The sequence below is a fragment of the Cetorhinus maximus genome, chromosome 9 (assembly GCF_964194155.1).
Source record: "Cetorhinus maximus chromosome 9, sCetMax3.hap1.1, whole genome shotgun sequence".
Taxonomy (NCBI): Eukaryota; Metazoa; Chordata; class Chondrichthyes; order Lamniformes; family Cetorhinidae; genus Cetorhinus; species Cetorhinus maximus.
The window spans coordinates 101,607,306-101,624,115 of NC_135887.1; the positions used below are offsets into that span (position 1 = coordinate 101,607,306).

The 16,810-nt window shown below is 44.7% G+C and overlaps 1 protein-coding gene across 2 annotated transcripts in view; it reads left to right on the plus strand.

Moving 5' to 3' along the window:
* Nucleotides 1-12,790: 12,790 nt before the first annotated feature.
* The window catches only part of trim66 (tripartite motif containing 66), a 253,498-nt gene continuing 249,478 nt past the window's right edge, over nucleotides 12,791-16,810 (plus strand). For both annotated transcript variants that reach the window (XM_078549215.1, XM_078549216.1), the window contains exon 1: nucleotides 12,791-13,338. In XM_078549215.1, the coding sequence (XP_078405341.1) occupies nucleotides 13,092-13,338 (247 nt within the window). In that variant the 5' untranslated portion in view covers nucleotides 12,791-13,091. The remainder of the gene's footprint in view (nucleotides 13,339-16,810) is intronic.

The window sequence follows — 16,810 nt, forward strand, 5'->3', positions numbered from 1 at the left end:
CCATTCATTCTCTCACACTCACTGTCATTGTCCTCATCCTGTCCATGGGACCACTCACCACCCACACGGGCCAGGCATACTTATCATCTGGCCTGGCAGCACCTTGTTTACTCTTTCACCATCTGTATCCATGCAGGACAAGCTGGCACCCAACAAGAGAGACAGGTCGCAGACCGGTGGCGGAATGTCCGAAATCAAGGTCCTCAATGACTTTGAAAACAGAGCTATCCAGCTGGCCGGCCCTGATCTGGACTGGTCCTGTGCTGACAGTGAGGGCTGGCGCTACTCTACCAAGTAAAAATCCAGTAGCACAACATCCATCAGATAACCATGCCATGAGTGATGTGTCCTGTTTTACAGGCCACTGCCATGCACTAATTATTTCCCCTTGCATTCGCAGGCACATCTGCTAAACAGCCAACAGAGCCCATGACCCAGGGCCTCCAATCAAGCCCCGAGGAAACCTCTGGAGAGGAGTCTGGAGGCACCCTCCCTGAAGTCCCGTCACAGCGCTCAGCCACCCCTCCACCAGAGCAGAGACATGCACCTTGGTGGGACCTAGCTTTAGAGTAGCCCTGGGATCACAATCTGGTGAGCACATTGCACAGTCTGATCGACAGCAGACGGCGGCAGGGACTTCTCAGCTGTCCGGCACTCGGAGGATTGCTGGAGGCCAGAACATTGCTGAGTCCGAGTCAGATGACGAGCCTCTGGACTCGGTCATGTCACAGTTGCTGGAGCTGCAAAGGCATGCTCAGGAACATCAGGAAGGGATGTCCGCTGCACTCCTCAGATTGCAAGGCACGATGGAGGAGTCCATCTGCCTTCAGGTTGTGGTGGTAGCGCCGGCATGCCAACAAATCGAGGTCAACACTGGTAGGGTGGCGGCTGCCATGGAGACCGTGGTCAAGGACTTCGCTCCTGCACTGCTGCGCGGGCACAACTCCATCGCTGATGCCATAGTTGGCCTCCAACAGTGTGCACACGAGAGGGGTGCCGGGCAGCTTGATCTCAGCCCAGCTACCCCTGCTCCTCAAGGAGCCTGCCTGGGGCCCCTGGGCACCCATAGGGAGGATGGGTCTCCAGGTCCATCCATTCAGGTGACTCCGAGAGTGTCTGGCCAATTTGACTCCCCTCTTCCTGTGACCTCAGCAGCTCCAGCTCCACAGGCCAAGGAGGGTGCCACTGCCACACAGCATGACCCCGAAAGCAGGTTGGGGCCCTCAAAGTCTCAGCCCTCCAGAGGACGCCTGCCAAAGTCATCACAGACAAGACGTCACAGTCAGCAGGCTGCCTCCACCTCCACTGTGGATGTCCAGGGAGCAACAAGACGAAGTGGCAGGTTAGCGAAGTTCAGGAGAATTAGTTGCAAAGCCTGAGCATGGGTGTCAATCACTTGTACATACTGTTCACTATTGTCAATAAACTCCCAAGACTGCCTTCCTGCCTATGGCTCCTTGTTCTGATGAGCAGTGTTCTTGTCACTCAGATGTGAAATATTTCTGCACAAGATAAAGACAAGGTAAGGTGTCTCAGACCAGGGCCTCTTCCCTGAACTCTGTGCAGCCCTCAGACCAAAGTGATGGTCCAGCCTCACACTCCCTGGAAATATTACTGGTGCCTGCACCTCGGCAGTGCTTGTCATTGTTGCCAGAATATATTGGGTAAGTGCCACAGAGTTCTCTTCTTCTCTCTGTGTGTTCTCAGCACCTCTAAGGAAGGGTTGTCCCCCATCTGTGACCACAGATGCTGTGCTCCAGCTCCTGAAGGGCTCAGGTGCTGAAGGCAGACAAAGCATCAAAGCTTCTAAACTTTCATGGCTCCGTCTCTATGATATGACCCTGATCATGGAGCACAAGCGAGCTGCCCTTGGCTAGATAGGAGTCAGACATTCTCAGAGGCTATGTGAAGATTTATGGAGTGTCCTCACTGCATGTTGCCATCACCCTCCTGCGATCGAGTGACTATTAGGCCTCTGCCGTATCTCCATGACAGGAGCATCCTCACAGAGGGTATCCATGCTGCCATAAGCCAAACTGGAATCAAACATTTACAAATGCGATGTGATGATCAATGGGGTCACCTCACTGCATGTCATCACCCTCCACAAATCTAGCAGCTATGAGGGCCTCCCGAGCGTGCCTGACTCGTCTGGCCAGTGCCAGGACCTCATTCCCATCACCGTTTCCTCCGAGTACCTCCGAGCAGCTCCTCCATCTCCTTCTCAGCCAGTTCATCTCCCTGTTGCAGCGCCAGGTTGTAAAGGATGCAGCAGACGACGACAATGCATGATACCCTCTGCGGACTGTATTGCAGGGCTCCACCATTCCGGTCCAGGCACCGGAACCTCACCTTCAGCATCTTAATGGGCTGCTCCACCAAGTTGCGAGCTGCAGCATGAGTCTCATTATACTGTCGCTCTGCTGCAGCCTGAGGCCACTGCATGGGTGTCATCAGCCACAGCCTCTGCAGGTAGCCCTTGTCCCCGAGGAGCCATCCCTGCAGCTTCTGTGGACCCTGGAAGACTCCAGGGATCTGTGACTGACTGAGGATGTAGGTGTCGTGCATACTCCCTGGAAACCGTATGCACACCTGCAGGATGTGTTTCTGGTGGTCGCATACCAACTGCACATTCAGTGAATCCCTTGCGGTTGACAAAGTCCACTGTGTGTTGTGACGGAGACCTGAGCGCCACATGGCTGCAGTCAATCACACCCTGCACCTGTGGGAATCCCGAGATCCGGGAGAATCCAATGGGCCTTGCATCCTGGCTGTCATGGTCCCGGGCGAAATACATAAAGTTGTGTGTCCTCAAAAAGGTGGCATCCGTGACCTCATGGATGCATTTGTGGGTGACGGCTTGTGATATCCCACAGAGGTCACCTGTGGAGCCCTGAAAGGAGCCGCTGGCATATAAATTGAGTACCGTTGTCACTTTCACAGCCATTGGCAGTGGATGCCCTCCATGTCCCCTTGGCGCAAGCCCTGCAGTAAGTGGCAGATGTGAGTGATCAGGTCCCTAGACATGCTCAGTCGTCGGCGACACTGGTTCTTAGTCATCTGCAGGAATGACAGGCCGCGTCTATAGACCCTGGGTGTTGCTAGGCGCCAACCAACCACGGCTTGCTGTCACTCCTGGGCAGCGTGTGCGGGAGCCGCAGCAGCCCCTTCTTCCTGAGGTTGTTGCTCCTGCCTTTGCGTGGCCAGGAGCCTCAGTTGCTCTCTCCTCCATTGTCTTAGCTCTCTGTAGGCCACCAGGCATACAGCTAGGTCACCAGGATCCATGCTCCTGATGTGGTCCCCCTGCGGCATGAAAGAGAGAGAGAGACATGGTTATCAAGGCTGCACTTAGCACCTTTCCTGGCTCTATGTGACAGCCCCGTAACGCTTCCCAGAGAGTGCTGGTCAGTGCTGCATGGCTGCCCTGTTAGCCTGCGACATGGGGGAGACTGCTCCTAACCAGGATGCTGAGATTGCAAGGGGTGTGAGCTCTTCCAGTAGTGACTGCTACATAGCCAGTGTTGGTGTGGAGATTGTACAGCATGTGCAGTCCAACTGCTTCGCGTTCCAGTGAAGTGGTCGCGGACTTGCAATTTTATCGGGGGGGGAGGGGCGGGCCGGGAGATAAGGTCTGGAGTGCTTGGTGGCACTTTGGTGCTTCCGTGTTGCTTGTGTGGGCAGGCAGTCTAGGAGCCCAATCCCAATCATATCACTGCGGTTGCGCCTGAACTGCCTCAGTTGCAAAAGAATAGCCAGTTCATACATGTGTCCCTACTGCGTGGCCACTTCCTTCGCCCACCTTGCCCCCCACCTTGATTTCTTCTTGAGTGCTGTTGGAGCTCCACTCATCCAGGCAAGTGGAGAGTGTCCATCACACTCCTGACCTCTGCCTTGTAGATGGTGGACAAGCTCTGGGAAGTCAGGAGGTGAGTTACTCACTGCAGGATTCCTAGCCCCTGACCTGATCTTGTAGCCACAGTATTTATATGGCTAGTCCAGTTCAGCTTCTGTTCAATGGTAACCCCCAGATTGTTGATAGTGGGGGATTCAGCGATGGTAATGCCATTGAATGTCAAAGACGATGGTTAAATTCTCTCTTGTTGGAGATGGTCATTGCCTGGCAATTGTGTGGCGCGAATGTTACTTGCCACTTCTTAGACCAAGCCTGAATATTGTCCAGGTCTTGCTGATTTGGACATGGACTGCTGCAGTACCTGAGGAATCGTGAATGGTGCTGAACATTGTGTAACCATCAGCAAACATCCCCACTTCTGACCTTATGATGGAAGGAAGGTCATTGATGAAGTAGCTGAAGATGGTTGGACCTAGGACACTACACTGAGGAACTCCTGCCATGATGTCCTGGAACTGAGATGATTGACCTCCAGCAACCAAAAACATCTTCCTTTGTGCTAGGTATGACACCAACCAGTGGAAAGTTTCCCCCTGATTCCCATTGACTCCAGTTTTGCTCAGGCTCCTTGATGCCGCACTTAGGCAAATGCTGCCTTGATGTCAAGGGCAGTCACTCTCACCTCACCTTGGGTGTTCAGCTCTTTTGTCCATGTTTGAACCAAAGCTGAAATGAGGTCAGAAGCTGAGTGGCCCTGGTGGAACCCAAACTGGGCATCAGTGAGCAGGCTATTGCTAAGCAAGTGCTGCTTTGATAGCACTGTTTATAAGCCCTTCCATTACTTTGATGATTGAGAGTAGACTGATGGGGCGGTAATTGGCCAGGTTGGATTTGTCTTGCTTTTTGTGTATAGGACATACCTGGGCAATTTTCCACATAGCCAGATAGATGTCAGTGTTGTAGCTGTAGTGGAACAACTAGGGGCATGGCAAGTTCTGGAGCACAAGTCTTCAGTACTATTGCCGGAATATTGTCAGAGCCCATAGCCTTTGCAGTACCCAGTGCCTTCAACCGTTTCTCGATATCATGTGGAGTGAATCGATTTGGCTGAAGACTGGCATCTGTGATGATGGGGACCTCCTGAGGAGACCGAGATGGATCATCCACTTGGCACTTCTGGCTGAAGATTGTAGCAAATGCTTCAGCCTTATCTTTTGCACTAATGTTGCTGGGCTCCTCCATCATTGAGGATGGGGATATTTGTGGAGCCACCTCCCCCAGTGAGGTGTTTAATTGTCCACCACCATTCACAACTGGATGTGGCAGGACTACAGAAAGTAGATCTGATCTGTTGGTTGTGGAATCGCTTAGCTTTGTCTATCACTTGCTGCTTACGCTGTTTAGCATGCAGTTAGTCCTGTGTTTTATCTTCACCAGGTTGACACCTCATTTTTCGGTATGCCTGGTGCTGCTCTTGGCATGCCCCCCTACACTCTTCATTGTACCAGGGTTTATCCCCTGGCTTGGTGGTAATGGTAGAGTGGGGAATATGCCAGGCCATGGGGTTACAGATTGTGGTCGAGTACAATTCTGCTGCTGCTGATGGCCCACAGCGCCTCATGGATGCCCAGTCTTGAGTTGCCAGATCTGTTCAAAATCTAATCCAGTAGTGCCACACAACACAATGCAGGGTATTCTCAATGTGAAGACAGGACTTCATCTCCACAAGGACTATGCAATGGTCACTCCTACCAATACCGTCGTGAACAGATGCATCTGCGGCAGGCAGGTTGGTGAGAATGAAGTCAAGTAAGTTTTTCCCCTCTTGTCGGTTCCCTCACCCACCTGGTGCAGACTCAGTGTAGCAGCTATGTCCTTTAGTACTCGGCTAGCTCAGTCTATGGTGGTGCTACCAAGCCACTCTTGGTGATGGACATTGAAGTCCCCCACCCAGAGTACATCCTGCGCTCTTGGCCACCCTCAGCACTTCCTGCAAGTGATGTTCAACATGGAGGAGTACTGATTCATCAGCTGAGGGGTGGGGGGTGGTGGTGGTGTGGGAACTGGGGGCAGTACTTGGTAATCAGCAGGAGGCTTCCTTGCCCATATTTGGCCTGATGCCATGAGACGTCATGAGGGCTGGAGTCAGTGTTGAGGACTCCAAGGGAAAATCCCTCTCGACTGTATATCACTTTGCCACTACCTCTGCTGGCTCTGTCCTACTGGTAGGACTGGACATACCCAGGGATGGTGATGGTGGTGTCTGGGACATGATCTGTAAGTTATGATTATGTCAGGCTGTTGCTTGAGTAGTCTGTGAGACAGCTCTTCCAATGTTGGCATAATTTTGCAGGGTCAACAGGGGCTGAGTTTTTTGTTGTCGTTTCTGGACCCTTGGTCGATGCTGGGGGGGTTGTCTGGTTCCATTCCTTTTCATTGGCTTTGTAGCAGTTTGATACAATTGAGTGTCTTGCTGGACCATTTCAGAGGGCATTTAAGAGTCAACCACATTACTGTGGATCTGGTGAGGATGGCAGATTTTGCTTCCCTGAAGGGCATTAGTGACAATTGACAATGGTTTCATTGTCATCATTAGACTTTTAGTTCCAGACTTTTATTGAATTCAAATTCCACCATCTGCTGTGGTGGGATTTGAACCTGGGTCCCCCAGAGCACTACGCTGGGTCTATGGATTACCAGTCCAGTGATAATACCACTATACACCACCTCCCCCCAAAAGGAATGCTTGTAATGGTTTTCACTTGTCAAAAGACATTTACAAATGAGAAAGCCCATCTGACCCATCTTAATTCACCAACCTAGAACAACCTTACACTTCTCCCAGTGTTCCAACTATTGCATTGACATTAAAGATTTAGGAAATGTTCCTGACATGCTATTGAAATGCAGAAAGTCATTGGAACTGTTTTGGAAACAAGGATGGCAGGAACTCTAGGAAAGTTCATGAAAGGCAAGGTCAGAGTTTTGGTGTGTGGGTAGGGGGAGTGATGCTTTACAATTACATAAAGTTCAAAGTGAAGAACTTGATGTTTCATTGTTGATTTTTCTGATAGGCTCATGGTTCTAACTCTTACGAATACTATGCTTTCTGATTTTCAGTTTTAGAAAACTTCATATGAATTTTAACTTTTGTTTCAAATGGCAGACAGATGGGATTGGTGACAGACACATTTGATTGGATTTTGCGGTCAGCAACAAAGCAAAGATACTCGAGCTGACCTCAAAGATCTAGCGATCCCTGTGGCAGAATTTGCCCTTTCTCCAAGGGAGTTTAAATCTGGCTCTAAATCAAGGCAATGCGATGCCTTGCCTGCAGCAGCAGTAGTGTTAGCAAGCAGGTTGGCAACCAATCAAATTGAAGTTTTCTCACAAAGTAAACCAGGAATTTGAAAGCAGTTAAAATACTTCATTTAAACTAGCAGAGACCCACGAACCTTTTGGGGTGAAATTAGTATATTTACTTCACATTTCTCCTTTAAATACAAGACTACTCCACTGAAACCGGCAGCAATTACTGGTTCTGAAGGGTCAGAAACGACCTGAAATGTTAACTCTGTTTCTCTCCAAAGACGCTTCCTGACTTGCTGAGCATTTCCAGAATTTCCTGCTTTATTATAGCTGTGTTGGGAGTTTGGACATGTGCAGAATCACGCAGTAATCCAGAAGTTGTTGTCAGTGACTCTACACTCCTCCATAGGGTGTGCTGTAGAGACTCCCGCAGGCTGCTATCTCCCATACAGTCTTGAATTGATGAGAACTGCCACTCTAATGCAGTCAGTGTTATGGCAAAACCCTGGAAAAAGTTACACTTGGTTGAATGAGTGTAACTCGGTTTTTAACGTGTACTAACTTCATAATTACTGTAACACATCCTTAATTGTCTTGAAAAGCTAATTTTATATTTGTGGGATGTCAAATTTCTCCACAATGGTTAAAGATATCACAGAATTTTTAAAAAATTAATTATTTTCTCTTATTTTAAAAATCTGTTCATCTTTAGCTTTTTTAAAAATTCATTCTTTGGATGTGGGTGTTGCCAAAGACTTTAACAGAATTCAAAACTTCTCACTCTGGAAAAAAAAAATTCATAAAACTGTCTATGTGTAAAAACAGGCCTTGAAATACGAATACAAATTTTGTCAGGATTTGGGCCATGTGACTTGTTCATAGTGTTATGGATCGGAAAGAGAGAGGCAAAACTGAACTCCTTTATTCTTTCGCCATCTGTCCATAAGCAGAGGTGTTTTTTGTTATAAAAATAGGCTGTGGTGCTTATTCCAAAAAAGCTTTTGATTCTGGAGTCAATTTTTAAAGTAACTCACAGCAAATTCTCAGTATTAAATCGGAAGTTTAGTTTATTCACACATTCAAACCCAGGATCACGACTTCACTCACTCTCTCACACACACACACACACACACACAAACAAGTATACGGTAAGGAGATAAGAAAGAGGGGTTTTGCAATCGTGAATAACTTAACAGTAAAAAGAGCCACAGAAATGGACATCAGTTCATGTGATTTCCAAAGTCCAGAAAGTCCAAATCCAGAGGGCGTTCCCTCACAGAGAGATTCCAGTTCAGAGTTCCTGGTTGAAGGCAGAAGTGCAGGATTCCTTTAAAGATAAGTGTGATGAAATGAAATGATGTTGATATCAAGAGACTTTGGTCTGCTAGGCAAGTGATGACCAAAAAATTCCAGAGAAATAGGTTTCAAAAAAGGCTCAGACTATTAGCAGGCTGCTTTGTCAGTCTGTAGTCCTGCATTTTGATGTTTGCAAATTGGAGTTAAAATCAGCAGATTGTGTTGTGTTGGGTCATGTGTTGCTGCCCATTAATGAGTTAATTGCAGCTTAACAAGCGGTTTCTGTGCTTCTGGCCAAAATCCATTGTTCTCCTTAGGAGCAATATGGTGGCTGTTAGTGCTTCTGCAGGTATAATGAGTTTTGATGTTTTTCCCTTTGTTATTGACCAGGCTAGGGGAGGGGGGCATATTGTCTGCTTGTCCTCTAGTTTCATGGATTATAATATGTCCTTACAATGAGGTGTGAGATTCCACAAGGATGAGGGTGGAACTCTTTTGTCCTTGTAACTGCTGTTGGAAATTTCCAGAAACTGGCCAATCTAGTGAATTGTGTCTCCTGTACCAGCCATATTTTCCTTCAGCAAATTTCAGCTTATTTTTAAATAAGCAAAAAAGAATAAAGTTTGTTTTACATGTTTTATTATTTATCTCATGTCCTAGGGACATGTCAATAGTTATAGAGTATGAAAGCCTAATTGAGAACTGTTCTGTTCTGAGTTGAAAAGGCAGCTTTACATCTGATGGGCTCAATATTATTCCAGGAATAAATACTCTATTTCCTTGGAATCTGCCTGTTACAATTTTAGCAAGTATTATTGAAGAAAACAGCTTCCTAACTACCAATCTTGTTCCATGACAAAGTCCTTGTTTTAGGATTCAAGTTTTGTAGCAACATTATAACTGCTCAATCCTGGAGTCTAAGTTTTTGCAGTGGCATACCCATTAGAGTTGGACTGTGTAGAAACTCTAGAGGATATAGACTGTTATCATATTCTTCATCTATAGAATCAACATTTATGTATTCTTTTAATTCACCTGACAGCTTTTCTAAAAATATTTAATTCAAACCTCATGAATCTTCATTTTTAGCACAAAAAATGGCTTATGAATAATGAGTTGTATCAAATAATTGTCCTTGTCCTTTTTCCACACTTAATGAATTCCATTATCTCATCCACCCCTCCTGTGCCACCCCCATATCATTCCATCCTTCCCATGCCATCTCCACCCTCAAATGCCAACCATATCCCACTCTTCCGTCCCCATCCATCTCAGTAATCCCACCCCGTACCTCAGAAACAGCCAGGGTAACCCTGTTGATGTGCTTCCCTTGCCTTCTGCTGTCCTTGCTCCCCATCACCCCCACCAACCATTGGTAGCCATATGTGTGTCACACAACCCATGTGCCTCCATGTGTGCCAAGCACCACCCACCATATAAAACCACCAATAGATGCACTCCTTAAACTGACCAAACAGTCTGGAAAGACAAAAGCTGAATATTATAGATTTTCAGATAGTGGAATAAATGTTTAACTTCTTTTAGATAGATGGGCAATCTTGGGATGAGCAATAAATGCTGGCCTTGTCAGCGACACCCACATCCAAAGAATTAATTTTTAAAAACTAAAATAAAGATAACCAGACTTTAATTTTTAAAATGTTTTTATAATATGTGGAATTTTTAATGATTGTGGAGAAATGTGACATTGCACAGATATGAAATTAGCTTTTCAGGGCCAGTAAGGGTGTGTGGCAGTAATTATGAAGTTAGTACGGCATTAAAAACCTAGTTATACTCATTCAACTAGGTATAGCTTTTAGCTTTTTGTTTTTATAGCTTTTTCCAGGGCTTTTGCAGGAAGACTAACAGCATTAGAGTGGAAGTTCTTATCAATTCAGGATTGCAAGGGAGATAACAGCCTGTGGGAACTTCTATAGCACAGCCTGTGGGAACTTCTATAGCACACCCTATGGAAGAGCATAGACTCATGGACATCAACATTTGGATTACTGCATGATTCTATGTCTAAATGCTCAAAGTTGCTGTCAGTTTCAGTGGAGTAATGTCAGTGACTGCTCACAGTTTTGCCACTATTGCCACAGCAAAATCCTGGTGATTGACGTTATTGTGGCACATACTGCAATCTGCTGAAGGTCAAAGGACATGTTTCCTTTCAGTAAGGTATAGAACAGCAAGGTTCTAAGATAACACAAGTTTTGCAATATATTCTTTGATAACTGTAGAGCAGTGAAGTTATCCCTGGAGTCCTGGCTAATATTTATTTCTTAATCTAATTAGTTATGTTGATTATCCGGTCAATATCACATTGCTGGTTTTGAAGCTTCCTGTGCACAAATTGGCTGCTGAATTTCCTACATTTCAGAAGTACTTCATTGGCTGTAAAGTACTTTGGAATGTTCTGAGGCCATGAAAGGTGCTGCATAAATGCAATTCTTTTCTCTTAGGCTAAGAAAATCCAAAATAATAAAGGCAAAGTACTCATAATTAATTTTCGTTGCTTTAAGTTTATCTTGGAACTTGAAAGGTTGGGTGGTAATTTGGAACATTTCAAGTGTGAATGCAAGGCACAGGAAATAGTTTGTTGTGTTACTAATCCATTGGGGTGATACTTCTTAAAAATTTGCTCACAAGACATGGGGGTCACTAGCCTGGCCCTAAGGACGAACCATATAAACTGTGGCTACAAGAGCAGGTCAAAGGCTAGGAATCCCATGGCGAGTAACTTACCTCCTGACTACTCAAAGCCTATCCACCATCTACATGGCAAAAGTCAGGAGTGTGATGGAATACGCTCCGCTGGCCTGGTTGAGTGCAGCTCCAACAACACTCAAGAAGCTTGACACTATCCCGAACAAAGCAGGCCACTTGATTCATTCCCTCCACTACCGATGAACAGTGGCAGCAGTATGTACCATCTACAAGATGCACTGCAGAAACTCACCAAGGCTCCTTAGGCAGCACCTTCCAAACCCATGACCGCTACCATCTAGATGGACAAGGGCAGCATATCCATGGAAACACCACTACCTGGAAACTCCCCTCCAAGCCACTCACCATCCTGACTTGGAAATATATTGCCGTTCCTTCATTGTCACTAGGTCAAAATTCTGGAACTCCCTCCCTAACAGCACTGTGGTGTACTTACACCATGTGGACTGCAGTGGTTCAAGAAGCTCACCACCACTTTCTCAAGGGCAATTAGGGATGGGCAATAAATGCTGGCCTCATCCACATCCTATAAGTTAATTTTAAAAAATTGCCCATCCCTATTTCCCTTGAGAAGGTGCTATGAGCTGAATTCTTGAACTGCTGCAGTCCATGTGGTGTAGGTACACTCACAGCTGCTGTTGGTGAGGGAGTTCTAGGATTTTGACCCAACAAAAGTGAAGGAACGGCAATATAGTTCTAAGTCAGGATGGTGTGTGGCTTGGAAGGGAACTTGCAGGCGGTGGTGTTCCCATGCATTTAGTGACCCCAGCTTTGAGGTGTTAGGGGTTGTGGGTTTGGAAGGTTCTGTCAAAAGAGCCTTGGTGAGTTGCTGCAGTGCATCCTGTAGATGGTACACACTGCTGCCACTGTGTGTCAGTGGTGGAAAGATTGAATGTTTAACGTGGCGCATGGGATGCCAGTCAAGCAGGCTTCTTTATCCTGGATGGTGTCGAGCCTCTTGAGTGTTGCTGGAGCTGCACTCATCAGGCACGTGCAGGGTATTCTATCACACTCCTGACTTGTGCCTAATATGCCTCTTGAGTCCCCACACAAGCTGTGGGAAGTCAGGAGGTGAGTTACTCACTGTATAATTCCTAGCTTCTGACCAGCACTTGCAGCACAGTATTTATATGGCTGGTCCACTTCAATTCCTGGTCAATTGGTTAAACCACTAGGATATTGATATTGGGGGATTCAGCGATTGTAATGCCATTGAATGTAAAGAGGTGATGGTTCGATTTTCTCTTGTTGGAGATGGTTATTGCTTGGCACTTGTGTTTGTTACCTTGCCTTGACCCCCTCCCCCCAAAAACAGCCTGCTCACAAAAATTCTCTTGATCAACAAAAACCAACTGTAGAAAACGTTTCGCTGTAGAAAATGAATTCTTCCATTTTCCAGTCACAAGAAACAAAAGCAAATATTTGTCCAACAAACTTTTATTTACAACAGGCCAGGAGCCGATATAAAAACAAGAATTGTGTTTTTATTTTTGACACGGTGTTTATTGATCACGTCACTTCAAATGTCACAGCTTTTATCTAAGACCTTAAAAGCCTGATAACACTTGTGTGCTTTAATTGCTATTTACTGAGCCACAGTTCATTTGCCTATTACCGAGCGAGTACGTCATTCATATTTCAACCAGTCATAGCAGCTGACATGACGCTTTCAAGTCGATTTTATTGAGACCTTGAAAATGCAGTGACAGAATGAGCTTTACTGTGAAGCTTAACAACTCGCATACTTTGCGTTTTTCACGGTTTGGCTTGTTTTCCTTTTCTCTCGGCAATGATGTCATTTAAAAGAGCAACACTTCACGTCACTGTCATCCAGGGATGCTCTAACTGCGCGTAGGGGGTGTTGAAAAAGGTCAAACATTTGCTTTGAAAGCAGGGGAATATGGACCAAAGTGGTGTCGACAGCGTTATCAGCAATGAAGCGGAGAATGAATGGAACAGTAACTGTACTAAAGACGAATGCAATCTGCTCAGGACCTGCCTGGTTTGCAAATTGGAGTTTACAAATCGCGAGCCCAGATTGCTGCCTTGCCTTCATACGTTCTGTAAAGATTGTGTGCCGACTCGAATCCGCAGCCTCTGCCCCAGCCCCATCACCGCAGCCTGCCAGGAGAGGAGTAATGAAGAAGGTAACGAGTTAAAGCCAATCGCTATTACCTCTGGCGAGTCCTACGAGACATACACACGCCATATACTCACACCTGCCCACCCGTGTTCAGAGACGTGTAAATAAGCTTCAGTTTTACATGACCATCTTTGTTTCTGTTTTTCACGCAAATGATTAGGATTATGCAGCAACACACCTGCACTTAAAAACGGTTTTGACTTTGCCCAGTGGCTTATAATTTTAATAAAAATTAAGAGCATTGGTGTTAGGTAACGGTTGGCGTTATTTATAAGCGAAATGCAGGAATCCTTTTTATTATAATAATTTCTTATTTATATTGCTAACTTTTTCTGGTCTTAAAAGAAACGGTAATGTCGTCACTAGGAGTTCTTACCTGCTGAGCGAGATCTCTTCGTCTACGTGTTACTTTTTTGAGTGAAAAATGATTTACGAACCCGAAGAGAAAATCGAATAAATTGAGTAGAACCTCATTACAAATATCTCAGGGTGGGATCTACACATTTGAAATATTACACTAAAATTCCTGTCTCCTGCAGTGAAATTTAGTTAAAGATCGAAAGAGGTTTGATTTTTTTTTTCAATGCTTGACCTCTAAGAAATTCTACACTGACATTATAAGTCTGGAAGAAAGCTTATTGCTTACAACCAGCTTTGTTGAAGCTCCCAATCTGTTTTCTGTTGGACCTTGTTGTTCCATCAGTCTATGTATTTTGGTCAAGATGAGTTTGTACTAAAGTAGTTTTTCCTGTAGATCATCTAACCAAATGTATACTCTTCATTTTTATGCAATGTGTTTCTACTTGGAATAGAGTAGGTGTAACAATAAAGGTTGTCATAAAGGCTATAGTTACTGTGAACATGTCATCTAATAAAGTGATTCATGAGATTTCCTATGTTCATAAACAGAATTTTGCAATGATGTGATTGGCATGAATTTTTAAAATATTTTGTATCATAACCTGAGGCTGGGGAAAAGAGAAGCTTCCAATGCAGTAGATTAAATATCGCCCCATGACCAACATGGTGGTTGTTGAATGGAATTTTTAAAGTAGGTTGTTTCAGGAACTAGTGTGCGAGAACCCCCCAGGTGACAAAATAACACCTCCCTCAAGCTTTCGAGCATAGCATGTAAAAATAGGTGTAATTTATTTGTATAAGTAGGTATTTGATCATTTATTCATATCTAGGAATTGGTCAGTAGATACTTAACCAGCCTAAGTAAACCAAACAATAGTATAACATTAAAATGTTTTATATTTGCATTTAGTATTATGTCATAAGAAATTAGGAGCATCAGTAGGCCATTCAGCCCACAAAGCCTGTTCTGCTATTTGGTAAGATCTTGGCTAATCTGATTGTGGCCATAACTGCACTTTTCTCCCTGCCCCCCATAACCCATGACTGCCTTGTAGGTCAAAAATCTGTAATACTCTATCTCGAATATATTCAATGATCCAGTCTCCATGCTCTGTGGAAGAGCATTCCAAAGATTGTCTGAGAAAAGAAAATCCTCCTCATCTCTGTCTTGAATAGGTGACCACTTATTTTCAAACAGTGCCCCCTAGTTCACAAAGTGCTTATATATGTTCTGGGCAAAGGATCCAGTGTTCCATTTATACAGGAATTTTTGAGCTGTTAACAACAACAACTTTTATTCATACAGCAATTTTAATATAATAAAACTTCCCAGGTGAATTATAAAACAAAAAAAAGACATCGAACCACATATTGGGGAAGATGACCAAACATTTGGTCAAAGGTTTTAAGGAATGTCTTGAAAGAGGGAAGAAAGGTTTATGGAGGGAATTCCAAATATTAGGGCCTAGGCCGCTGAAGGCGTGGCCACAAATGATGAAGCAATTAAAATCGGGATGTTCAGGAGGTTGGAATTAGATGAGTGCACGTATCTCAGAGCTTTGTGCCTGGAGGAGATTACACAAACTGGGAGGGGCCAGGACATGGAGGGGTTTGAAAATGAGGATGAGAATTTTAAAACCAAGATGTTGCTTAACTGGAAGCTCATGTAGGTCAGAAAATGCAGCAAGTGGTGATGGATGAGTGCTCAATCTGGCACAAAAGGAGGCCATTCAGCCCATTGAGTCTATTGCTTGCTCTTTGTAGATCAGCCACCTACCCTGCTCTATCCCCAAATCCCTGCACGTTAATTTCCCTCGAGTGTCCATCCAGTTTCCTTTTGAAATCATTGATCGTCTCTGCTTCCACTCAGTGGAATTGAGCTAGGTGCGAATTTGGCGCAAGTTAGGACATTGACAGCAGAGTTTTGGATGACCGCAAGTTTACAGAGAGTAGACTGTGGGAGGCCGACCAGAAGTGCATTAGATAGTAAAGTCTGGACATAACAAACACCATACATGAGGGTATGAGCAGCAGATGGCCTATTTCCAGCCCTGCCTCAGCACATGATACAGCTGGAAATTGGCAGCTTTAGTGATGCTGTGGATATGTGGGTTGGAAACTCATCCCTTAGTCAAATGTGACATTAAGATTGCAAACAGTCTGGTTCAACCTCATACGTTTTCCAGGGAGAGATTGAGTTGGTAGCAAACTAAGGCATGGTGTGATTAAAAGCCAATATTGAATGATAGTAGCTTTTTGAAACTAGTATTATTTCAAGAGACTGAGATATTCTACATGGTAGGTACAGGAATTAATAGCAAAAGTACAAATCTGCTCAATAATCACAGGACTAACACAAAGAGAATAACACCTTTTTTATTTGATGAACCCTAGCAGGGACATGAATCATGCCCAATGTTTCTTGAGTGTATTATTTTGATTGCTTATTGATTTTTTACAATTAATCCATTCAAGTGGGTCTTTTTAAACACCAATCTGCAACTTTAAATGGATCTAGTCACTGCGCAGATTAAAGTTGTATAAAACTTTTGTAAAATAAAAGTTAGCGGCTGGATATTCTCTGCCAGCAGTGCACTTCTGCTGTGCCATTTTTATAGAGACAGTTGAGTCAAACAGGATTGTTTTTTTTTAAATCAAATGTTTGTGGTTTCAATCATCCTGAGAATGAGAATAGCCATCTCACTAGATTTTGTAAATCTGGAATGTTTCAGTCTGCTCTTGCTCTTGTAACCACTATGTAGGACTTTTGCTCGCTAGTTCATTGACGGTCTTCAGTATGGTGCAACTGGTCTGCTTAGTATTTGTCATTATGATCATCATACCTACAGTATTTAAGGATGTCTCGGAAGGTTCATTTGTTCTACTCATTGGTGTTATCTGTCAATTACTGACAATTTATTCATGACTCATGCTCAACTTTAATTACATCTATTTATTTCATAACATATATTGGGCCTTTAAGTTGCTGTCAAAATCATGAGGCTGATAGCATAATTTATGGGCAGATTCTACAGCAACTTCAGGCGAGGAAAGGTCTGCAGTTAAATGCAGAAATTGAAAAATTGTCTGAGATGTGTCACCGCTGTTACCTTCAT